We start from the raw sequence: 21,929 nt of genomic DNA, 5'->3' as shown, positions 1-21,929 counted from the left end.
GTGCAAGTAAACCTAGAAGGTGCATGCATAAATGTGATAATACACCTACAGGGTACTAGTATAAGGTCAGCAGTCTCAGAGTTAAAATATAACTTTTAATAATCAATTTAAAAGTGAGTAAATGTATCAATAAAGAAAAAATAAATAAAACAAATAAGGACAAAAATTGGTACCAAGGGGCCTTAGACCAGACATCCTACTACCTGATAAAGTTAAAACAGAAGAACAGACTGCAGAGTGGAATTCCATTCTGCTAGACTGTTCAGCAAGGATAATGCAGTTCCTGACCAAGTTGGAACAAGAAAGCCTAGATAAGACCAATGGAGAGCTAGACAGTGAAATTAAGAAAATTAAAATATTTGACAAAGATCCTAACTTTACAGCCATGGAAACTAAGTTACAAAAAAACAATGTCAAGAGAAATATCAGGCACAAAAAACACTACAAATTTCAAAGGGACTTCAGGGACTTTCAGGAAGGCAATATTTTTAAAAATAAAAACAAACGGAACATTAGAAACAGCAATGTGGGAAACAAAGGGTTTTCTTCTTCTGAGGAAACCGAGTGGTCTGATTCAGAAACAAGATGGCGTCAGAACAAAAGACCTGGGTTTAATAAAAACTACAATAAATCTCCCACAGGTCAAACTAGAGGTATCCTTAGAAATACTGATAAAAATATCGCCTTTGCAGGCCTTCCCCCTGTGACTGTGTCAGATTCTAATTCTAGACAAGAAACTCCTCTAGGCTCTTCTCAATCTTCCTTGACTTTTTTAGATCAGGAATGGCCCCAACCACAGCGAGAACGACTCAGAGAAGAAAGAAATGGGGCTACAAGACACACAAGTCCAATTACCAATGATCAATGTTTCACATGAGAATAAAATAATTAACTTGTCTAACTTTGTTTTAAAATCCAGACACGTTTCTCTGGTACAAAAAGGGTTATCCTTTGTACCAACACCATCCAGGAATATGTTTAACTGGGCCAAGGATGTTAATCTTTTCGGTCGAAAACTAGCCTTGCATGAATTTCATGAGAAAATAAACCTTAGAATTCTAAAGGAATTAGGTCACTCTTCAGAGGATAATGCATTATACAAACTCCTCACAGACCTATACTCAGAACAAGACATGCTAGATTCACTAACAGATTGTAAACCACCTAGTTGGTTCACTCCTAATCTAAAAGATTTCCCATGTATAGATCTGTTTGTTCAGATCTGTACTAAAGAATTAGAATGTCAATTTACCCAACAGTCCCTAATCCCTAATCTAAAGTCAGAAGAAAGACGGGCTTTACAAGAATTACAATCTGCATCGGAGGGGGTGATAAAATCCTCAGACAAAGGAGGAAACATAGTCCTGATGCAGAGAAGCCAATATATTGGTATGTGCATGACACATCTATCAGACGAGATGGCCTATCAAACTCTAAAAGAAGATCCCACGAAAGGATTTCTTAGGGATTTACAGACATTGGCACAAGGATCACTAACAGATAAAGTAATCACTCAAAATGAGTACAGATATATTGTGTCTCAGTCCAATATCACCATAGCCAAGTTCTATTGCCTCCCCAAGGTGCACAAGGATTTGAGGAACCCTGCTGGAAGACCCATCGTTTCAGGCAATCACAGCTTAACAGAGAGAGCAAGTCAATTTCTGGATAAGCTGTTACAACCTATAGTACAAGGCCTCAGATCCCATATACGCGATACTAAACAGACCTTGTTGGTATTGGAAAACCTTACAGTGCCACCTTATACGTCCGTGGCAAGTTTGGACTTGGTGGCACTGTATAACAATATCCCACATGACAAAGGACTATTGGGAGTGTCCTACTTCTTTGAAAAGATCAAAACTTTTAATGAACTAGAACAACGGTTCATTTTGGCACTGTTAAAATTTGTATTAACACACAACTATTTCACTTTTAATGGCAAATACTACTTACAGCTTAGGGGCACTGCCATGGGTTCGTCGTGTGCACCCAGCTATGCAAACCTTTTTCTAGGGTGGTGGGAAGAAACTATGGTTTTCACTAACCCTAATGAAATTTTCACTTCATCTATATTTAAATGGTATCGCTATATAGATGACGTATTAATCTTCTGGTTGGGCTCTTTCCCATTATTTGAGGAAATGGTGGATACCTAAAATGACAACCAAATTAATCTCCAGTTGACTCATGTCATACATGAGAGTCAAATGGTCTTCCTGGATCTAATGATCAATATTCTAGATGATGGGCAAATTACCACATCATTATTCAGGAAACCCACAGCAACGAATAGCTTGCTTCACTGGCAGAGCTTCCACCCCCATCACGTGAAGGCCAATATACCATATGGCCAATATTTAAGAGCTAAAAGGAATTGCTCCAACCAGGAAGATTTTGAGAAGGAAGCCAAATAACTAAGATTAATATTCAAAAGTTTAGGCTATCCTAATAGGATTCTAAAGAAAGCCTATCAAAGAACAAAGGCTGTGGACAGATCAGAGAGTCTACATAGACCCCCCCAAGAATACTTCCACTACCCCTGGTACTACAAGGCTTATTGGCACATACCATAAGAACTGGAACCAGGCACTTCAGGTGCTGACTAAAAATTGGCCTGTACTACAATATGATACTAGTCTTAAAAACACCATTTCTACTCAACCATCCATGACATTTTGAAGAGCCAAAAACTTGGCGGACTACTTAACACACAGCCATTTTAAACCAGCACATACTACCCCTACATGGCTACAAAATAAGGGTTTATTCAGGTGTGGTCACTGTAAGGCCTGTGATTTCATTTTACCGTCTAAAACAGTGCACAATAAAAGAACATCTAAAGACGTGGTGGTTAACACATTTATTAATTGTAGCTCTACCAATGTAATATACCTTATAACATGTGTCTGCGGATTACAGTACATTGGAAAGACATATCAACAATTACGTCGACGGATTCTACAACATGTCAATTCCATCATGAATCCCCATATGGATACACCCATTGCAAAACATGTACGACTCAATCATGCCTCTCAATCCAGTGTACTGAAGTTTCAGGTGATCCAAAAAATCTTTCAGACTCATAGGAAGGGGGGTATTAATGTCTCCCTACTGAAAGCTGAGTCCAGATGGATTTATTCCTTCCAAACACTATACCCCAAAGGATTAAATGAGGAATTTAACTTTACTCCGTTTATTCATACCTAAAGGGTATTAGTGCTATTACAATTTTCATACATGACTGGATAATAATTTGAGACATGGTCTTTGTCTATACCTGAAAGAAGGACTTTAACAGACACATTGGAAAAGAAAAAAGTTTAAACTTTATTAGTTTATATTTGACACCATCATTGCCACTTGTCTGTATAGGTCGCTATTTAATTTAACTATTTCAACTATCTGATCCCTTTAAACCAAGGGACAATACACCAAATCTATGATTTGTCTTAGATAACATTTCAACATGAAAAGTGATTTAATCACTCTAAGCACATTGGTAGCACAAATATATACTACAACGAGCACTAATATATTAGTTGCAACTTAGTTGCGTCAATAATACCTTACCACAAGAGTGACACTGTGTCAATAATTACAGAAGTATCAACTTTGGCAAAACAGATGAGGGCTTGTGTGCTCTAGTTTCAATTCTTTGTGTATTCAGTGCTCTCTATGTATCACTTTTGTTTCAGCTGAATTACTCATTGAAATATATAACACCTTATAATAATACTCTTTGTTCATCAAACTGAGTACTTATCCGTGTATACACTTTTTCAGACCCGAACTGGTTTAATCACGGAGGAGACCAGTGCCCACCCCCTCTCTTGCGTAGGCAACAAACTTTCAGCCAATCACAAGAGAGGGAGGGATATTTAAACGACGATCTCACTCATACCCGGTTCCCTTGAAGAGCCGTTAGTTGGCGAAACGCGCGTCAGGACTAACAGAGGGGGAAGGTGAAGGTGACAGTTAGGGAGGACGCTCCTGTGTGATTAATAGAATTATACCTACTCACCCCCCTCGAGACCTCTCTAACCGATTTGTTCTTAGTTTAGGACAGCAACTCATTGAGCAGGCAGTGATTTCTACTGCAAGGCTGACGATTGCAGCTCACGACTTAGGAGTTAGTTATTCCGTCAGTGTGGGGATCTACCAACTTTGGGAAAGTGAGGGAACGCTTGGGTTTTTTGGAGTTCAGATTGTCTCTATTTACCCCCTCCCTCCTGTGCTTTTAGTACTTTGCCACCTCCTAATGTGTGGCATCTTTCTCTCTATGATTTAGTAACTTGATCTCCTCTCTCCTCACTAATGCGAGTTATGTCCTTATTTGTTTTATTTATTTTTTCTTTATTGATACATTTACTCACTTTTAAATTGATTATTAAAAGTTATATTTTAACTCTGAGACTGCTGACCTTATACTAGTACCCTGTAGGTGTATTATCACATTTATGCATGCACCTTCTAGGTTTACTTGTATTCTCCTTGTTTTTGTATATATTTCATTCAGTAGGGGTTATCCCCCATTCTATCCCAGCTGTTTGACACACTCTCTCTATATAAAAAACTCTTTTTCTATGGTGTATTTATATCTGTTTAAGTATGTATGTATGCATGCTGCATTATATGTGTATATGTGCATATATCCCAGCAATTAAACGCTAACCCTACATGCAAACACAGCCCAGCAATCCGTTCTCTGTATGTAGTGTGGCCGAGCGGGGACCGGGATAAAGGAGCTTGTTTACCTCTACCCGGCCTGTCTGACACGAAGTAAGTGCAGACAGCGCCAAATTCTGCTTCTTGTCAGTCCCAGTATAGGGAAACAAGCTCCTCTACCGCAGTCCACGCTCAGCCATGCTACAACATGGATGTGAGCTGGCACAGAGGAAAGAGGGCCAGTGGTTAAGTAGACTCATGGATGGAGCTGGGGGATTTAGAAGACACATGGATGGGGCTGGGCGCTAAGGAGACACATGGGTGGGACTGGGGTTATGGAGCCCCAGGGAGGGTCTAGGGAGGTCAAGGAGACGCGTGGAGGGGTGGGGGGCTTAATCAGATACATAGATGGGTCTATGAAAGGTCTGGGGGGTCAATGAGACACATGGAGGGGGTGGGGGTTAGGGAGAAACATGGATGGGGCTGAGGGTAAAGGAGACAAATGGAAGGGTAATGGACTTAAGGAGACACATGAAGAGGCCAGCGGATTAAGGAAACACATGGAGGGGCTGGTGGGATTAATGAGACATGTGGAGGGGCTGGGAGGTTAATTAGACACAAGGAGAGCCACACAGAGATCTGGGGGAGAGAGCCACACAGGGTGCTGGGGGGAGAGAGCCACACTGGGTGCTGGGGGGAGAGAGGCACACAAAGGGCTAGTAAACCAAAGGGCTAGGGGGATGGACACAGAGGGCTGATGGGGGAGAGGCACACAAGGAGCTGAGAAGGGGAAGAGGTGCACAAAGGGCTGGGGGGGGCAAAAGGACACACGTAGGGATAGAGAGAGAAAGAGACACACAGGTGCTGGGGAAGAGACACCCAGAGTGGCTGGGAAAGGGGAAAAAAGAGAAAACCAAAGTGGTTGGGGGACAAAGAGACACATGAAGGGGCTCTGGGAGGACAAAGAGACAGAGAGGGGCTAAGGAGGACAAAGAGACACAGATGGACTAGGGGGACAAAGAAACACACAGAGGAGCTGGGGGATGACAAATAGACCCACAGAGGAGTTGGGAAGTGAAAGACAAAGAGGGCTGGGGAAGAGACACACAGAAGGGTTAAGGAAGGGGAGAAAGAGACACACAAAGGTGCTGGGAGAAGAAAGAGACACACAAAGTTGGCAAATTTCATTTTTTGAGGGGTGGCGCATATATTTGGCGTTGCCTATGGCGAAAAATAGTTTTGCACAGGCCCTGCATAAAAACACACCCCTGCATTCAAACACCATTATTATATGCAACCACACCTCTTCATTCAAACACCAGCACTATGCACAAAAGCACACCTGGATTTAAAAGCCAAACTCTACATACAAATACACCCCAGCATTCAAATGCAAACACCACACATAAGTACATGACTGCATTCCAATGGCAACAGTACATACAAATACAGCTCTACATGCACACACATGCTCTGTACATAAACATGCTTTCAAATGCACGCACCCTGCTCACTAATACAACCCTGTCAGGAAGGTCAAGTGTTAGATCCCCAGCTCGCATAGCATTGTGGGAGTTGGAAAACGGATGGGGACTCTTGCACTAGAGGAGTCCTCTAAATTCATGCACCAGGACCCTCTCTACATTAGTTCTGCCACTATAGAGGAGGTCAAGTAGAAAAACTCAAGAGTGTAAAAGTGCAGGAAAGCAGTAGTGCTGGAAGGAAGGAGAGTGGAATGGACTGAGCGTGTGCCCCTCTAGGCTAACAGCAGTCATGAGAACCCCTATTTGATAATTCCTTTAAGCACTCCACATCCAACTCAATGAAGTTTACTGTATCCCTGCTGTTGTGACTTCGTGTAGACCGACACATTGTTTATTCTCTCTCTCAAATGTAGCATGACGTAATTCCAGATCCGGAGTATCTAATGGTCTTGGTAATTAGATGGCTCTTAAGACCCAATGCATTGTGATTTTTTTTTAACTTAATGCTTTTTTTCTGATATCTGCAAAATGATAATTTTTTTAAATTTAAATTTACAGCAGAAAAGCAAGAAAGCTAAAACCCCAGAACTTCTCTTTTTTTTGTACTAAATTTAGTATGTGCCTCTGAATTTTTTCTACCCAGAATCTGAATTAGAATTTCAGGATAAATTCAGAATTTATTCTCAAATTGATTCATCTAAAAATACAAATAACCATAAACAACCTTGAAAGTACATTATTGCATATTATTTAACACTTCTGTATTGATTAAAATCGATCATCAGGTGTTATTTTCTATCATGTGTGGGGGAGGGTGATGTTTTTTATTTTAATCACTTGCTGCCTATATACCGCATTGGATGAAGTTAGTCTCACTTCTCTGTGTATGTTCTTCAGTCACTACTACGCTTCCCTAAATCTAACCTTGCCAGCCACATGTTATGTTAAATGGAATTGTTTCAAAAGACCACTAGAGATCAAGGTTTTATCAAACTTTCTCATACGAAAATACACCCACTGTCATCTATTCATTTCCAGGTACAAGTAATCAATATGTTCCTCGGTACCATAATACAGAATATATTTCCTAGTAATAAACATGATCAAGACCAAACTAGCTAAAACATTAATGATTTTGAGTTTGTTTTCCCAAGTTGTCTATTTTAGCCTAAAATTTTCAATTCCTTGGGAAATTCCCAATTTAGGGAAAATCCGGATATTTTGTTCTGCATATCCGAATTACTTCCTGATTTTACCTTCAGAAATGTAGTGCCATATAGAATGCTGCAGGGATTTATTTGCTAAACTGGGAAATGCGTAGAAATGACAAGGGGACTAAGATTTTTTTATGTCCGCATTTTTGTCTGCAATTCAGCTGTTTTCTCCTAAAATTTGCAGTTCCCCTGCCAATGCCCTGTGTTTCACAGTTTAGTAAATAAGCACATTTTAGAAGGTTAAATGCCTGAAATGAAGCCCATCATAAAATAACGTAAACAATCAATAATAACTTACGTGTTTCCCAGATATTGGATGACTAAGTTTACCGTGAGCTGACATGTTCACAGGAAATGTTGGTGTTTTATATTCCAAAGCCTTGCAAGCAATCAGTGAGAAACGAATCTTGATGATCTATTTGAACACTAACGAAACCATTGCGAAATTTCAACAAACACTTCCAGACTATCCAACTGTCTGTTTGTTCCCATTGAAATGATCTTAAAAGTCCCCGCAAATAAAGAATCCGAAATAAAAAGACACAATTACTCTTTGAATAAGGAAACTTACTAGCCTTGCGTAAAGAACTGAAAGCAAATGTTTGTTACAGAGGGCAGATAGAATAGGATAGGATAGTGTTGAAAGTGAAAGCAACAGTGAAACTATAATTAAGGCAGGAAAGGAAATCATATGAATAACACTTCAATGACAGTTACGGAGCCAAGTCGCTCTACAGGAACATCAAGTTTATCATTTTTTTTTTTTTAAAGGAATTTGATTAAAAAAAATCAGTGCTCTAAGGTCTATTCACTAAACAATAAGCTCATGTTGACAGCGTTGCATAATTGCACAATACAGCACAACACACATAAAGGAACACTGTAACATTAGAAATGCAAACCTGTATTTCTAATGTCAAAATGTTCTCTCTACTTCAGGACTTCCCTAGTAACTAGGGCGTTTTTACTCACCTTTAGCACACCTTTAGCACACCTTTAGCACACCTTTAGCACACCTTTAGCTCTCGATTCTACACACCTGTCTCACTGCTTCCGCTGCGCAGTGGCTAAGCTCAGTGAGGATGATTTCAGACAATCCAATCAGACTAATGCACCTCTATGCAGAGAATTAAGATGCCATGAAGATGCCAAATGTCTGTCCTTCAAGGACTGCAGGATCACAGTGACATCCACTAGAGGTGGCCCTAGGGGGACAAAAGGAAACACTGCCCTTTTCCAGAAAAAAAGCAGTGTTTACCATTGTCAGACTGCAGGGACTGTCTCTTTGTATCCCAGAACCACTACAATAATTATTTTCTGGTGCTTAGAGTGTCCCTTTAAGAGAACTCTTAAGTATTGTATTCATCCATTACCAGTGTGACTAGAGCAAAATGGTCACTCTGCTAAAATACAATTGTTGACACTGATTTCATATCTCTAAACACACACACACACAAACACACACACAAAAGTCAAGTGAGTGCTTTCCCTTGCTGTTGTGTACTTCCAAACTGTGGCATTTGTTGTATTGGAGAAGTCAAGTGAATGACATTGGACTTATTAGATAGACAGATAGACAGATAGATAGATGCGTATGTATGTACAGTATGCACAGTGCAGGTAGTGAAGGGGTGAACACTGTAATCTGCATACAAAGGTAGATTATTTTGTAAACCTTTTAAATTACCTAAACTATCTAAAGTTCTAGCATACAATCTAGTGTATAGTGTTTATTTACACTATAAACCTTTATTATAACCAGTGTCGCCATCAAGGCATTAAAATCTACACTCTACACTCAGGTTGCCTGGGAGTGCCAGTGTGGACTATTTGGAAAAGTAGAAATATCTTTCCAAACTGGACCTAATTTCTCAGCCACATCAGACCAGGCCACTGGCAAGAATAGCTAGATTCCTCCCTCGTGCGGCAGCACCAGGACTGGGATTAGAGAAGGCAGCTGTCAATTTGCACCAGCCCCGGTGCCCTCTCCCCTAGATTGCAGGAAATCAATTCACCTGCACTCAAAATACAGGATAGCAGAAAAATATATTTTTTGTTTATTTCTGTATGTGTGTGACAATTTAAGGCAAAAATAGCCAAACTAAAAGCAGAATTGACTTAACTTTGAATTCCTGGTAGTTCTCACTTTAGTGAGTGTGTCTGAGTATGTGTAAATGTTTATGAGTCTTTACAAACATTTACATTGATCACCCAGTTCCATAATATTACATTGTGCATGGAGGAAGCAGCTATAGCCCATCCACCTTTCAGTTTACGATGTGTATATGCCCCACCTTGCAGGAGTACACAAGAGTTCGGATATTTTGTTTGGAGAAGGACACAAACGATAGGCGAAGTTATAAGATTTGTAGACATTTTCTTAGACAGCCTCTTAATTCTTGCCGAGTGCTTTGACTTTAATGGTACAAGGCAAACCAGCAGTGGGGGTTTTAAATGCCCACCCTGCTACTGGTCCAACTATATTGCTGCCTAGCTTTGCATATTGAAGAAATAAAGAAAGCTCCTCTGTTTCAATAAATCTGCCTTTTGCAATATCATTAGTGCTTGGTGCTTGGACCTGACTTTCTTCATATCTGCTAAATTGGGATTTGCCAACCCTGGTCCTGGATTGTATGCAAGAGTGCGGGATCCTTTTGCATATTCTACTAGCTTGGCATATTTGCACGAGCGAAATGCATGCCAGGTGCATCCTTCTCTATCCCCGTCTCTCTATGTAATGTATTCAAGGCTAACTGGCAAATATATAGGTGTCATAAATGGTTGATTTTTTAGGGACTAACTATGTCTTGCTATGCCATTTAACACTATCAGGGTTATTTACTAAAGTGAGAATTTAAGGTGAATTCATAGTGAATTTCAATGTTTTTATTTTTTTTTAATTTTAGTCGTGCATGAGTTAACAAACTTTTCTGCACAGCCACAGCAGCTGGTGCATTGAGATTAAGGTACAGTAAAGTACAGTAACATATATATGTGGCTGTAGGTGGTAGCACATTTTTGGTATATTAGTATGCGCATAGAAACATGTAAACAGTTACGATTTACTTATGCATTACACAGCTTTTAATCTAACTGGGGTGAAACTTACGCTAGTGATTTGTGTGGAAATCGTGTGAGTTATGTGGCCCGTTTTTCCCTTTGAAGTGGCTAGGTGTTACTAGTATTCGCCTGTCCCTTGCTTTGTAGACGGGCTGCTAATTTGGTGCAGTGTAGATCATAGGTCAGACAGTGTCTGATTTGTCAAAAGTGGGGCGGTGCGGCTAGACCACTCGTGTGTAGTTAGGCTACTTGGTGTGACTGTGAATGGCCACAATGTTGTGTATGTTTTGCGCCTTGTGATGGCAACAATATACGTGGATGTCGGCTTAAAGTATAAGTGTTAGGCGGGGGGAGGGGGGGGGTAGGAAACTGCGGTCCGGGACCGTCTAATCGTGGGTGTGTAGCGGGTGTGTACCTGCAACTTGGGTGGAAATTATTATGCAGTAAGATAATGATAACTAAAAGAAGAAACTTATAGACAATCTATCAGCAAGACATCTGCAATACATCTGGGGCGTCCCAGCGTGTTACAGCCTGTATTCTTTATCAAGTCTGTTTCAGGTAGCCTCTGCTACGATCAGAGCGTCCTTGGGTGTACGCGGGACAAAGGGGGTCACCCTGTCCAGGTTCCATTGGTGCTTCGGCCCACTTGGACCTACATTCTCAGCAGTGTGTAGGGAGTCTTGCGGTAGTCCTAGTGTGGACAGTAAGGTTGCCGCTTCACGTATGTCGTGGATCTCATGCTTATCATTCCCTTGTTGTATCTGCAGCGTTCGGGTCTGGAGCCATTTGTATCTCAGTCCGTTCCTCTGTAAAAGTGCCGTGAATGGCTTAAGTGACCTCCGCCAGGCTAGCGTGCCCCCTGTGAGGTCTGTGTAGAAGGTTAATTCCATCGATTCGAACCTGAAAGGCGTACAATCCCTGGTTGCCGCTGCTTCTGCTACTTTGTCAGCGTGTTGCTGGAATTTTACTATGACATCCTGTGGCCCCGATTTCAGCGCTTTAGCTGGTTTCGGGGCTCAAAAGAAGCCATCTAGCTGGACATTTCTGACTTGCTTCGGGTTCAACAGGGCCCCTAAAAGGTGCCTCAGGACATGTGGCATCTCAGTTGCTGGTGTATCCTCTGGGATGCCCCGGATCTTCAGGTTTTTAGCCTGGCGTGCATCCTCCAAGGCTGCAAAGCGGCGTTCATGCACCATGTTCTGCCGTTTAACCCCTTAAGGACACATGACATGTGTGACATGTCATGATTCCCTTTTATTCCAGAAGTTTGGTCCTTAAGGGGTTAAGCTCCTGGACCTCCTGCTGTAGCATGGTGAGAAGGTCTGAGTGCTGGCTGCAGATTCCAGGGCTCCCATTTGGCCCGTCAGGCCATGTATGTTGGCCCGGAGCGTGGCTACATCGGTCTGGAGCGCCCTCTGTAATTCGAGGAGCGATTTCAGGACTGCTGTGGTCACGAGTGAGTTGTCCGTTTTCTGGACTAATGGTGTCAGTGTCTGTGTCAGAGGTAGGTTGGTCTCTTCTCCCTCTGAGGAGAGATCGTCCGATAACTCAGAGTAGTTGTCCGGATAGTCGGCCATTTTGGGCCCTGTTGCCTCGCGTGTTTGTCGCAGCATCTCTGCAATATTTGGTCCGTGTCTCGGTTTGTCCGGTTGAATTTTTTTGTTTTTCGCCCCATCTTGTCCAGCAGCCGCTGTCCACTCCAGGTGTGGCCCTAAGAGCAGTTTATATGTGTCAGGGTACCTGAGGCCTCTACCTCTAAGGGAGGTAGAGACTTGGTGGTGTATCCGTCCAGGCGAGCTGTTTCCTCCGTTCCTCGCGGTTCATCCAGTCACTTAAACACCGGCCGCGAGGAATCCACGTCCTTTTCTAGCAGGACGCTCAATACGTGACGTCATGACGCTAGCACGAGCTATCTATCACTCAAGTGTCCGATATCCAATCGGTACTTCTCAGAGGCGTGATTTCCATCCAGAGCCAGGGTATTTAAGCTTACTCCTTACTTCAGCTCATTGCCCTGTCGTGGTTCTAGCTTGTCTAGTCACTCAGTGCTCTGGTATTCTAGTTTGCTCTTTTGGTTTTGACTCGGCTCGTTGTACTACCCTGTTTCTCTGTTATCCCTTGACCCGGCTTGTCTCTCGCTTATCTGTCTTCTCGTTCCCTCGACCTCGGCTTGTCTCTGACTATTCTTTACTCTCGGTACGTTAGTCCGGCCATTCTAAGGCCCGGTATACGTACCTTTCCACTCTTTGTACTCTGCGTGTTGGATCCCTGTCCCGATCCTGACATTACGACAGGGCCAATGGATCCTGCAGGTACAAACAGTCAGCTTGGTTCTTCGGATCCCAGGTTTGACGCCATGGAACATAGGATGGATCAGATGGCTTTGGCATTACAGGCACTTTTGTCTCGTGCTAGTAATCCACCTGAGGAGACACGTACTCCTTCTATCTCTCCTGCAGTCTCAGGTCTAGAGGTAGCCACTGTAGGTGCTTCTTCCCGTATTACCCCACCAGTACGTTATGGCGGGTCACCGGAGAAGTGTCGTGGCTTTCTAAACCAGATTAGCATCCATTTCGAATTACAACCCCGCTCTTATCCTACAGATAGAGCAAAGGTTGGATTTATTATTACCCTGCTCATTGAAAAAGCTTTGAGATGGGCCAATCCTTTATGGGAGAATGATAATCCACTAGTCTATAATTATAATGCCTTTGTAGCTGCGTTTAGAAGAACTTTTGACCCTCCTGGCAGAAAGGTCAATGCAGCTAGATTAATGTTGCGCCTTAAACAGGACAATCGAACACTTGTGGATTATGCACTAGAGTTCAGATCCTTGGCGGCAGAAGTTAAGTGGAACGAACAGGCTTATATAGATGTGTTTCTGAATGGGTTATCAGATGTAATTCTTGACGAGGTCGCTACTAGAGAACTTCCTGAAAATTTGGAGGATTTAATTTCTTTTATATCTCGTATTGATGAACGCTTAAGAGAGAGGCAGAACACTCGAGATAGGACCCGTAGACCCTCCTTTAAACTAGCGCCTACCTTTCAAATCTCTGAGTTCGAAGACTTACGTATTCCTGAACCTATGCAGATAGGCAGTACTCATCTCACTGAAAGGGAGAGACAGTACAGGAGAAGGGAGGGTTTATGTATGTACTGTGGAGTCAGGGGTCATTTACGCCTAAATTGTCCCAATCGTTCGGGAAACGCTCGCACCTAAGTTCCTCTAGAGGACAGGCCTTGGGTGTTTCTACTTTGTCCTCTATTCACAACTACAAGGAGCTCAGGCTTGTGTTACCCGTTTCTTTAAAGTGGGAGAAGGGAGTAGTTAAGACTATGGCACTAATCGATTCTGGAGCTGCTGAGAGCTTTATAGATCAGGGTTTTGCTGCCAAGCATGCTATTCCATCCCAGTTAAAAGAGACACCTCTGGCTGTCGAGGCCATCGATGGTAGACCGTTACTTGAGCCTGTTATTTTCCATGAGACCATACCGATTAACTTGACTGTTGGCATCCTGCATAAAGAGGATATATCCTTAATGCTCATTTCTTCTCCGTCTGTTCCCATAGTCCTGGGGTACTCCTGGCTGAGGAGACACAACCCTATTATTAATTGGGAATCAGGGGAGATAGTTTCGTGGGGAGAGAATTGTCAAGAAAAATGCTTGCGGAAGGTCTTACCTCTTGGATTAACTAATACATCGAATACCTCTGACAATCCTACAGAGACACAAATTCCGTCTCAGTATCTAGATTTAAAGGCAGTATTTGACAAAAAGAAAGCCGATACCTTACCCCCACACAGGTCCTTTGATTGCAAAATTAACCTACTCCCTGGTACCATGCCTCCCAGAGGTCATGTATACCCATTATCTATAAAGGAGAACTCAGTCCTAGAGGAATATATTCACGAGAATTTAGACAAGGGATTCATCAGGAGGTCCTCCTCCCCTGCCGGGGCTGGATTTTTTTTTGTTAAAAAGAAAGATGGTTCTTTGAGACCTTGTATTGATTATCGAGGCTTGAATAAGATAACCATTAAAAATGCCTACCCGATTCCCTTGATCACCGAACTCTTCGATCGTTTGAAGGGCTCTACAATTTTCACCAAGTTAGACCTCAGAGGGGCATATAACTTGGTGAGAATCCAGCAGGGACATGAGTGGATGACGGCATTCAATACTCGATATGGCCACTATGAATATACTGTCATGCCTTTTGGGTTATGCAATGCGCCAGCGGTATTCCAAGATCTGATTAATGAGGTTCTTAGGGAATTTCAGCAAGAGTGCGTCATTGTATACCTAGATGATATACTCATTCATTCTAGTGACATTGAGATTCATCACAAGCAAGTCAGGAGGGTTTTGCACAAGCTTCTCCAGCATGGCTTGTACTGCAAATTGGAGAAATGTAGCTTTGATCAAACCCAGGTAACCTTTCTCGGCTATGTGATCTCTGGGGAGGGATTTAAGATGGATCCGGATAAGCTCCAATCCATTCTAGAGTGGCCTTTACCCACAGGTCTTAAAGCCATACAGAGATTTATTGGTTTTTCCAATTATTATAGGCGCTTTATTAAGGGCTATTCTTCCATTATTGCACCTATCACTAACATGACCAAACAGGGGGCTGACACTAAGAATTGGACTACTGAAGCTCTCCTTGCGTTCAAGACTCTCAAGGAGCTTTTCGCTTCCGCTCCAATTTTAGTTCACCCTGACACTTCTCTGCCTTTTTTGCTCGAGGTAGACGCATCAGAGACTGGTTTAGGTGCTGTTCTATCTCAAAGGTTGGGTGTTGATAAACCATTACATCCATGTGGATTTTTCTCTAAAAAATTGACCGGTACTGAAAGCAGGTATGACATTGGTGACAGAGAATTACTAGCGGTTATCAAGGCTTTGAAAGAATGGAGACATTTATTGGAAGGTACATTACATCCTGTTACCATCCTGACAGACCACAAAAACTTGTCCTATATCGGAGAGGCCAAGCGTCTGTCCTCCAGGCAGGCTCGTTGGTCGTTGTTTCTTACCCATTTCAATTACGTTCTGACTTACAGACCTGGGTCAAAGAATTCTAAAGCCGATGCGCTATCTCGCCAATATGAACCCTCTGCTTCAGTTGAACCACTTTTGTCTTCCATTGTACCCAAATGCAATATTATTGCTAATACCAGTCTCAAAATTCATTCTCCGCTACTTGACCAGATCTTGAAGTCACAACATCTAGCTCCCGGAAACACTCCTGAGGGAAGAAACTTTGTTCCTCCTGAACTTCAACTGGAGCTCTTACAATGTTTTCATGAAAGTAAAATAGCTGGTCATCCTGGTATTCGCAAGACATACTCTCTGATATCCAAGGATTTCTGGTGGCCTTCACTTCGAAAGGATATTGAGGAGTTCGTCGCAGCTTGTGAGACTTGTGCCAAGACTAAACTACCTCATGCATCCCCATGTGGCCTGTTACACCCCTTGGACATTCCTGAGAAACCTTGGTCCTGTTTGTCCATAGACTTTATCGTTGATTTGCCTGCTTCCAAAAGACAGACTGTTATTCTCACGGTGGTGGATAGATTTACTAAGATGGCCCATTTCGTGCCATTACCTAAACTTCCGACTTCTCCTGAATTGGCGGAGATTTTTGCGAGAGAAGTTTTTCGCCTACATGGGATTCCTTCAGAGATTGTTTCTGATAGAGGTTCTCAATTTGTCTCACGTTTCTGGAGATCCTTTTGTTCTCAAATGGGCATCAAATTGAACTTTTCCTCTGCCTATCACCCTCAGTCTAACGGAGCTGCTGAACGCACTAATCAAAAGATCGAACAGTATCTGCGTTGCTTTGTTTCCGAACACCAGGACGATTGGGTCGGTCTGATTCCTTGGGCGGAGTTCGCACACAATAACCTTGTTTGCGATTCAACTCGCTCTAGCCCTTTCTTCATGAACTATGGCTTTCATCCTTCGATTTTTCCTTCGGTTTCCTCTTCTCAGGGGATACCGTCGGTTGATGATCATGTCGCCAACCTGAAGAAATTATGGGATCAGACTCGACAAATTCTATTACATAGTTCCTCGCTGTTCAAGAAACACGCTGACAAACATAGAAGAGCGGCTCCTGTTTTTGTTCCTGGGGATAGGGTATGGTTGAGTACTAAGAATATTCGCCTAAAAGTTCCGTCCATGAAATTTGCTCCTCGCTACATAGGCCCTTACAGGGTTCTCACTCGTATCAATCCGGTTGCGTATCGCCTTGCTCTGCCACCTGCCTTACGCATTCCTAACTCTTTTCATGTCTCCTTGTTGAAACCCCTCATTTGCAACAAATTCTCCTCTAAGGTCCCCTCACCTCGTCCTGTTCAGGTGGAGGGTCGGGAGGAGTACGAGGTCAGCTCCATCATTGACTCCAGAATTTCAAGGGGAAAATTGCAATATTTGGTCAACTGGAGGGGATATGGTCCTGAGGAGAGGAGTTGGGTACCTCAGGAGGACGTCCATGCTTCTCGCCTTCGCAGAGCATTTCACCTCCGCTTCCCATCTCGCCCCGGTTCATTCCGCCCGGTGGGCGTATCTGAGAGGGGGGGTACTGTCAGGGTACCTGAGGCCTCTACCTCTAAGGGAGGTAGAGACTTGGTGGTGTATCCGTCCAGGCGAGCTGTTTCCTCCGTTCCTCGCGGTTCATCCAGTCACTTAAACACCGGCCGCGAGGAATCCACGTCCTTTTCTAGCAGGACGCTCAATACGTGACGTCATGACGCTAGCACGAGCTATCTATCACTCAAGTGTCCGATATCCAATCGGTACTTCTCAGAGGCGTGATTTCCATCCAGAGCCAGGGTATTTAAGCTTACTCCTTACTTCAGCTCATTGCCCTGTCGTGGTTCTAGCTTGTCTAGTCACTCAGTGCTCTGGTATTCTAGTTTGCTCTTTTGGTTTTGACTCGGCTCGTTGTACTACCCTGTTTCTCTGTTATCCCTTGACCCGGCTTGTCTCTCGCTTATCTGTCTTCTCGTTCCCTCGACCTCGGCTTGTCTCTGACTATTCTTTACTCTCGGTACGTTAGTCCGGCCATTCTAAGGCCCGGTATACGTACCTTTCCACTCTTTGTACTCTGCGTGTTGGATCCCTGTCCCGATCCTGACAATATGATCGAAATTGGTAGTTTTGGGCCCAAGTTAGCAGGAGCCATTGTGCCATGCGTCTGTTCTCTTTAGTTGCTAAGCTCCGCCCCCGAATTTCAAATTTAATGTCAGAGTACCTGAATGGAAAGCATAGCTGACATAGAGAATTTTTCCAGTTTGGCTGTTTTTACCTTAAATTTAAAATTCACTTTTAATTCAGCTTGAGTTCTCACTTTAGTGAATAACCCTGTAAGATTAGACACTCTTAGGATAGTATAATTGCCCTCTTGTGGCAGGAATAGAAAATACAAGCTATAGGGAGATTGAGTTTGATACAATTATCTAGCAATCTCATAAGTGGCCTAGAATGGATTCTGTTATTGAAACAGTAATATAAATATTAACATCAATAATAATATACTATACATCAGATAAAACACTATTCTAACGCCTTCCCTGCTCCTATCCTTGGATGCAGACAAGGCATTTGACAGAATTCACTGGGACTATCTGAGAGAAGTGATGATGAAGATAATGCTACCTTTAGCATTTATTGATGCTGTTTTTGCATTGTAGGGCAAACCTAAGGCAAGATATATGCATCTGGTTTTATGTCAGATACCTTCTCATTGTCGAATGGTACCAGACAGGGGTGCCCATTATCGCCTTTGCTGTTTATACTTGCTAAGGAATCCCTGGCTGAGACTATAAGAGAAGCAAAAGAGATTAAAGGTATTGAGATAGGTGGACGTGAAAACAAAATAGGGCTGTTTGCTGATGACCTTATTCTTTCATTTTCCAATCCTGATTCATCATTAGGTCTATTACAGGAAATACTCAAAAATGTTGGTAATATAGCTTATTATAAAGTAAACACCAACAGGATGCAAGCATTATCATTTTTTATTCAGGGACCTGTGCTGGACGAATTAAAGGCAAGATATAGGTTTGACTGATACACATATTTGGGCATCAATTTAACCAAGAATCTGTCAAAAATGCATATTTTTAACTTAACTAAAGTTTGTCCTGAACTCAAAACTGAAATGGAAAGATGGGCCAATCTTGATATATCTTGGCTTGGTAAGATATCAATCAAAATGAACATACGCCCTAAAATTCTAGATTTTATTAGAACCATTCCATTGACAGTCCCAACGTCTTTCTTTAACAAAGTACATTCTGACTTATTACAATTCATTTGGAGAAAAAAAATATGCAGGGTCAAGTTGACAACTTTAAAATCAATAATAATATACTCTGTACAAGGACTTGTTAGTAATAAGTTGATCTTTTTAGGGAAGAAACTTTTATTGAGTATTAGTGCAACATGTCTTTAGTGTTTAGAAAAAGTTACGTTTTAATATATATGTGTTTGTGTGTCTATGTATAAATTTCCTGGTCAAAATGGCAGCGCGGCAAATGGGTTAAATTTCTCCATTCAGCATACAGAACAGGAAGTAATTAACAAATTAATTTTAAGAAATACTTTTTCCCGGTCCCTCCAGCAGCAGAATTTCCCCCTCTGGGGTACAATACATTTTCTTTGGTGGCTTACCTTCCAGGAGTGTCAATGCAATCCCAGTTATTCAGCCTCTTTCCCCTGAAGGGTCCAGTAAACAGCATGTATAGCAGGACTAACTAGACCATGAAGATATAAGTACTCTTATATCTCTAAATATCTGTAACTCGATTGGAACTGTAAGTATGGCTTTATGCCAATATACTGTGGGTCCCCAGCTGACTTAGCTCTGTCTTAGGATGTACCTTATGCCTCGGGGGGAGCTTTCTTGCATGATTTGTTTTCAGCCAGGTAAGCAGGGAAACTCCACTGATAGGTTTTTCTTTTGGCTTGCATTCCAAGACTTTTTCTTGCGCCATCGTCCTCATAACATGTTTGTACAATTCGCAAAAACAATTTGCAAAAACTAATTTTTGGCAGGAGATTTAAGAGACCAGTTTTTCCTGTATACTGTGGCTATAGACAGCTAGCTAATTGCATGGACCATTGTCCCCTTTGTTGCCTGAACGTGCTGCCCTCATCTGCCAAGATGGCCATTCCCCCTGCTTCTCATAAGTCAATCTCTAGAAGAGACAGGTAAGGCACACACTATAACTTGGGGACCTCAGAGTGCAAAAGTAGATAGTAAATAAGTAAATAGTAATAACTATATGGCCATTTTTTTCAGCCCTAAGAATCTCCTGAATCTCCTGCCAAGAAGAGAAAAAATAAAACTAACTACTGCATGGACTGCAATCTATTGCTCCCCCAGGGAAAAAAAATTATGTCTGCAGTGCCAAAGGAATGTTGCGGATCCTCCTCCAGCTATAGACCCAGCTCCAAGGAAGCTTAAAAACTGGATTGCTCCGGCAATAGTTAAGGGTTTTCAAGCTGAAACTTCTCAAGCTCCAGCAAAAAGGAAGAGAGAGATGGAAACTGTGTGTATCTCATCCCATGAAGGAGATTTAGAATCTGATTATTCAGTTTGTAAAATCAAAACATCATCATCTAGTATGAGATGTATGGAAGCAAAGGGGGAAACATTAATAGTAATAATAGAATAGAAATAATATGGTCAGAAGATATTTTAAAGAAGTAATGAAAATTAGCCCACCACAAAAGACCACTACACCTCACTTGGATCTGCATTCAGCCCTAAGGGATTTACTCAGAAACCTTTTGAGCCTTTGGAATAAAAAGTAATAAAAATATACAATAAAATCCTTACTGGAATGAAAGCGTAGGACCTAGACCTATTGTATATTTTATTACTTTTTATTTCATTTTATATTAATAAATCAAATTGTTACCTACCATCCAGATTCCAGTTTGGTTCCTGGCTAGAAGGGGTGACTACTAGGAGGCTACAGCATCCCATCAATTTCAGGGGAGGGCACCTTGATAACGCCTGCAAGTCCACGTTTGTGAGTGCAATTTCTAAACATGTCACTTTATCCACCTTTTAAACATTATTACACTATGTTTATGTAATCAATTTTTTTAGGAATATCAGCTGTATCCCAGATTGTGTATCTTGTATTTCCATTTATAATAAGACTGTAGTCTCTGGGAAGGGGGAGGTATTTATTAAAAATAATTAGTTAATGACTTCCTGACCTCCAAACATGACGAGTTGAGTTGATGCCAAAGAGCTCGATTTTGGTCTCATATGACCACAACACTTTCACCCAGTTCTCCTCTGAATCATTCAGATGTTCATTGGCAAACTTAAGACGGGCCTGTACATGTGTTTTCTTGAGCAGGAGGACCTTACAGGCGCTGCTGGATTTCAGTCCTTCAGGGCGTAGTGTGTTACCAATTGTTTTCTTGGTGACTATGGTCCCACTGCCTTGAGATCATTAACAGGATCCTCCCGTGTAGTTCTGGGCTGATTCCTCACCATTCTCATCATCATTGAAACTCCACGAGCTGAGATCTTGCATGGAGCACCAGACCGAGGGAGACTGACAGTAATTTTGTGTTTCTTCCATTTGCAAATAATCGCACTAACTGTTGTCACCTTCTCACCAAGCTGCTTGTAGATGGTCTTGTAGCCAATTCCAACCTTGTGTAGGTCTACAATCTTGTCCCTGACATCATTGGACAGCTCTTTAGTCTTGGCCATGGTGGAGAGCTTGGAATCTGATAGATTTATTGCTTCTGTGGACAGGTATCTTTTATACAGGTAACAAGCTGAGATTAGGAGCACTCCCTTTAAGAGAGTGCTCCTAATCTCAGCTCATTACCTGTATAAAAGACACAATGGAGACAGAAATATTGCTTATTCATAGGGGATAAAATACTTATTTCACTCATTGACATGCAAATCAATTTATAACTTTTTTGACCTGCGTTTTTGTGGATTTGTTGTTGTTGTTGTTGTTGTTATTCTGCCTCTCACTGTTAAAATACACCTACCATTAAAATGATAGACTGATCATTTCTTTGTCAGTGGGCAAATGTTTATTTGATAACCGTTTCTCAGAGTTAAAGAAGAAACATAAAAATAGACATCTAAAAATAAGTATAAAAAAATAAATCATGGAATCATTCTCACTTTTGGAAATGTGTTTATATGTATAAACCACCCTTGCAACATTTGATCTGAGGCTACCTTAGTGATATCTGAAGGCTTAGTGACATGAAAACAAATAAAAAAAAAAAGTGATAGGTGATATCAGTTGTAACCATTGTAACCTAGTGAGCAAAATCTCCATGGCTGATTAGATATGCATTGTAAACAACATGGTATTGACGAGTTAATAAATAAAAGAAAACAAGCAAATGGCCAAGCAGGGTAGTTACAAAACATAAGGGTGTGTTAGAGATATATTACGTAATCTGTGAGCTATTGGCTTTATGTTTACAA

The 21,929-nt window shown here is 41.8% G+C and overlaps 1 protein-coding gene across 1 annotated transcript in view; it reads right to left on the bottom strand.

Annotated features, from left to right (window-relative positions):
- The window catches only part of LOC134588933 (transcription factor ETV6-like), a 33,603-nt gene extending 25,608 nt beyond the window's left edge, over positions 1-7,995 (bottom strand). The window contains exon 1 of the mRNA XM_063444302.1: positions 7,668-7,995. Coding sequence (XP_063300372.1) covers positions 7,668-7,712 — 45 coding nt within the window. The 5' untranslated portion in view covers positions 7,713-7,995. The remainder of the gene's footprint in view (positions 1-7,667) is intronic.
- Positions 7,996-21,929: the final 13,934 nt, after the last annotated feature.

The sequence above is a fragment of the Pelobates fuscus genome, chromosome 1, assembly GCF_036172605.1.
Source record: "Pelobates fuscus isolate aPelFus1 chromosome 1, aPelFus1.pri, whole genome shotgun sequence".
In the NCBI taxonomy this organism is placed as follows: domain Eukaryota; kingdom Metazoa; phylum Chordata; class Amphibia; order Anura; family Pelobatidae; genus Pelobates; species Pelobates fuscus.
This window is presented reverse-complemented; position numbering and strand designations above follow the sequence as displayed.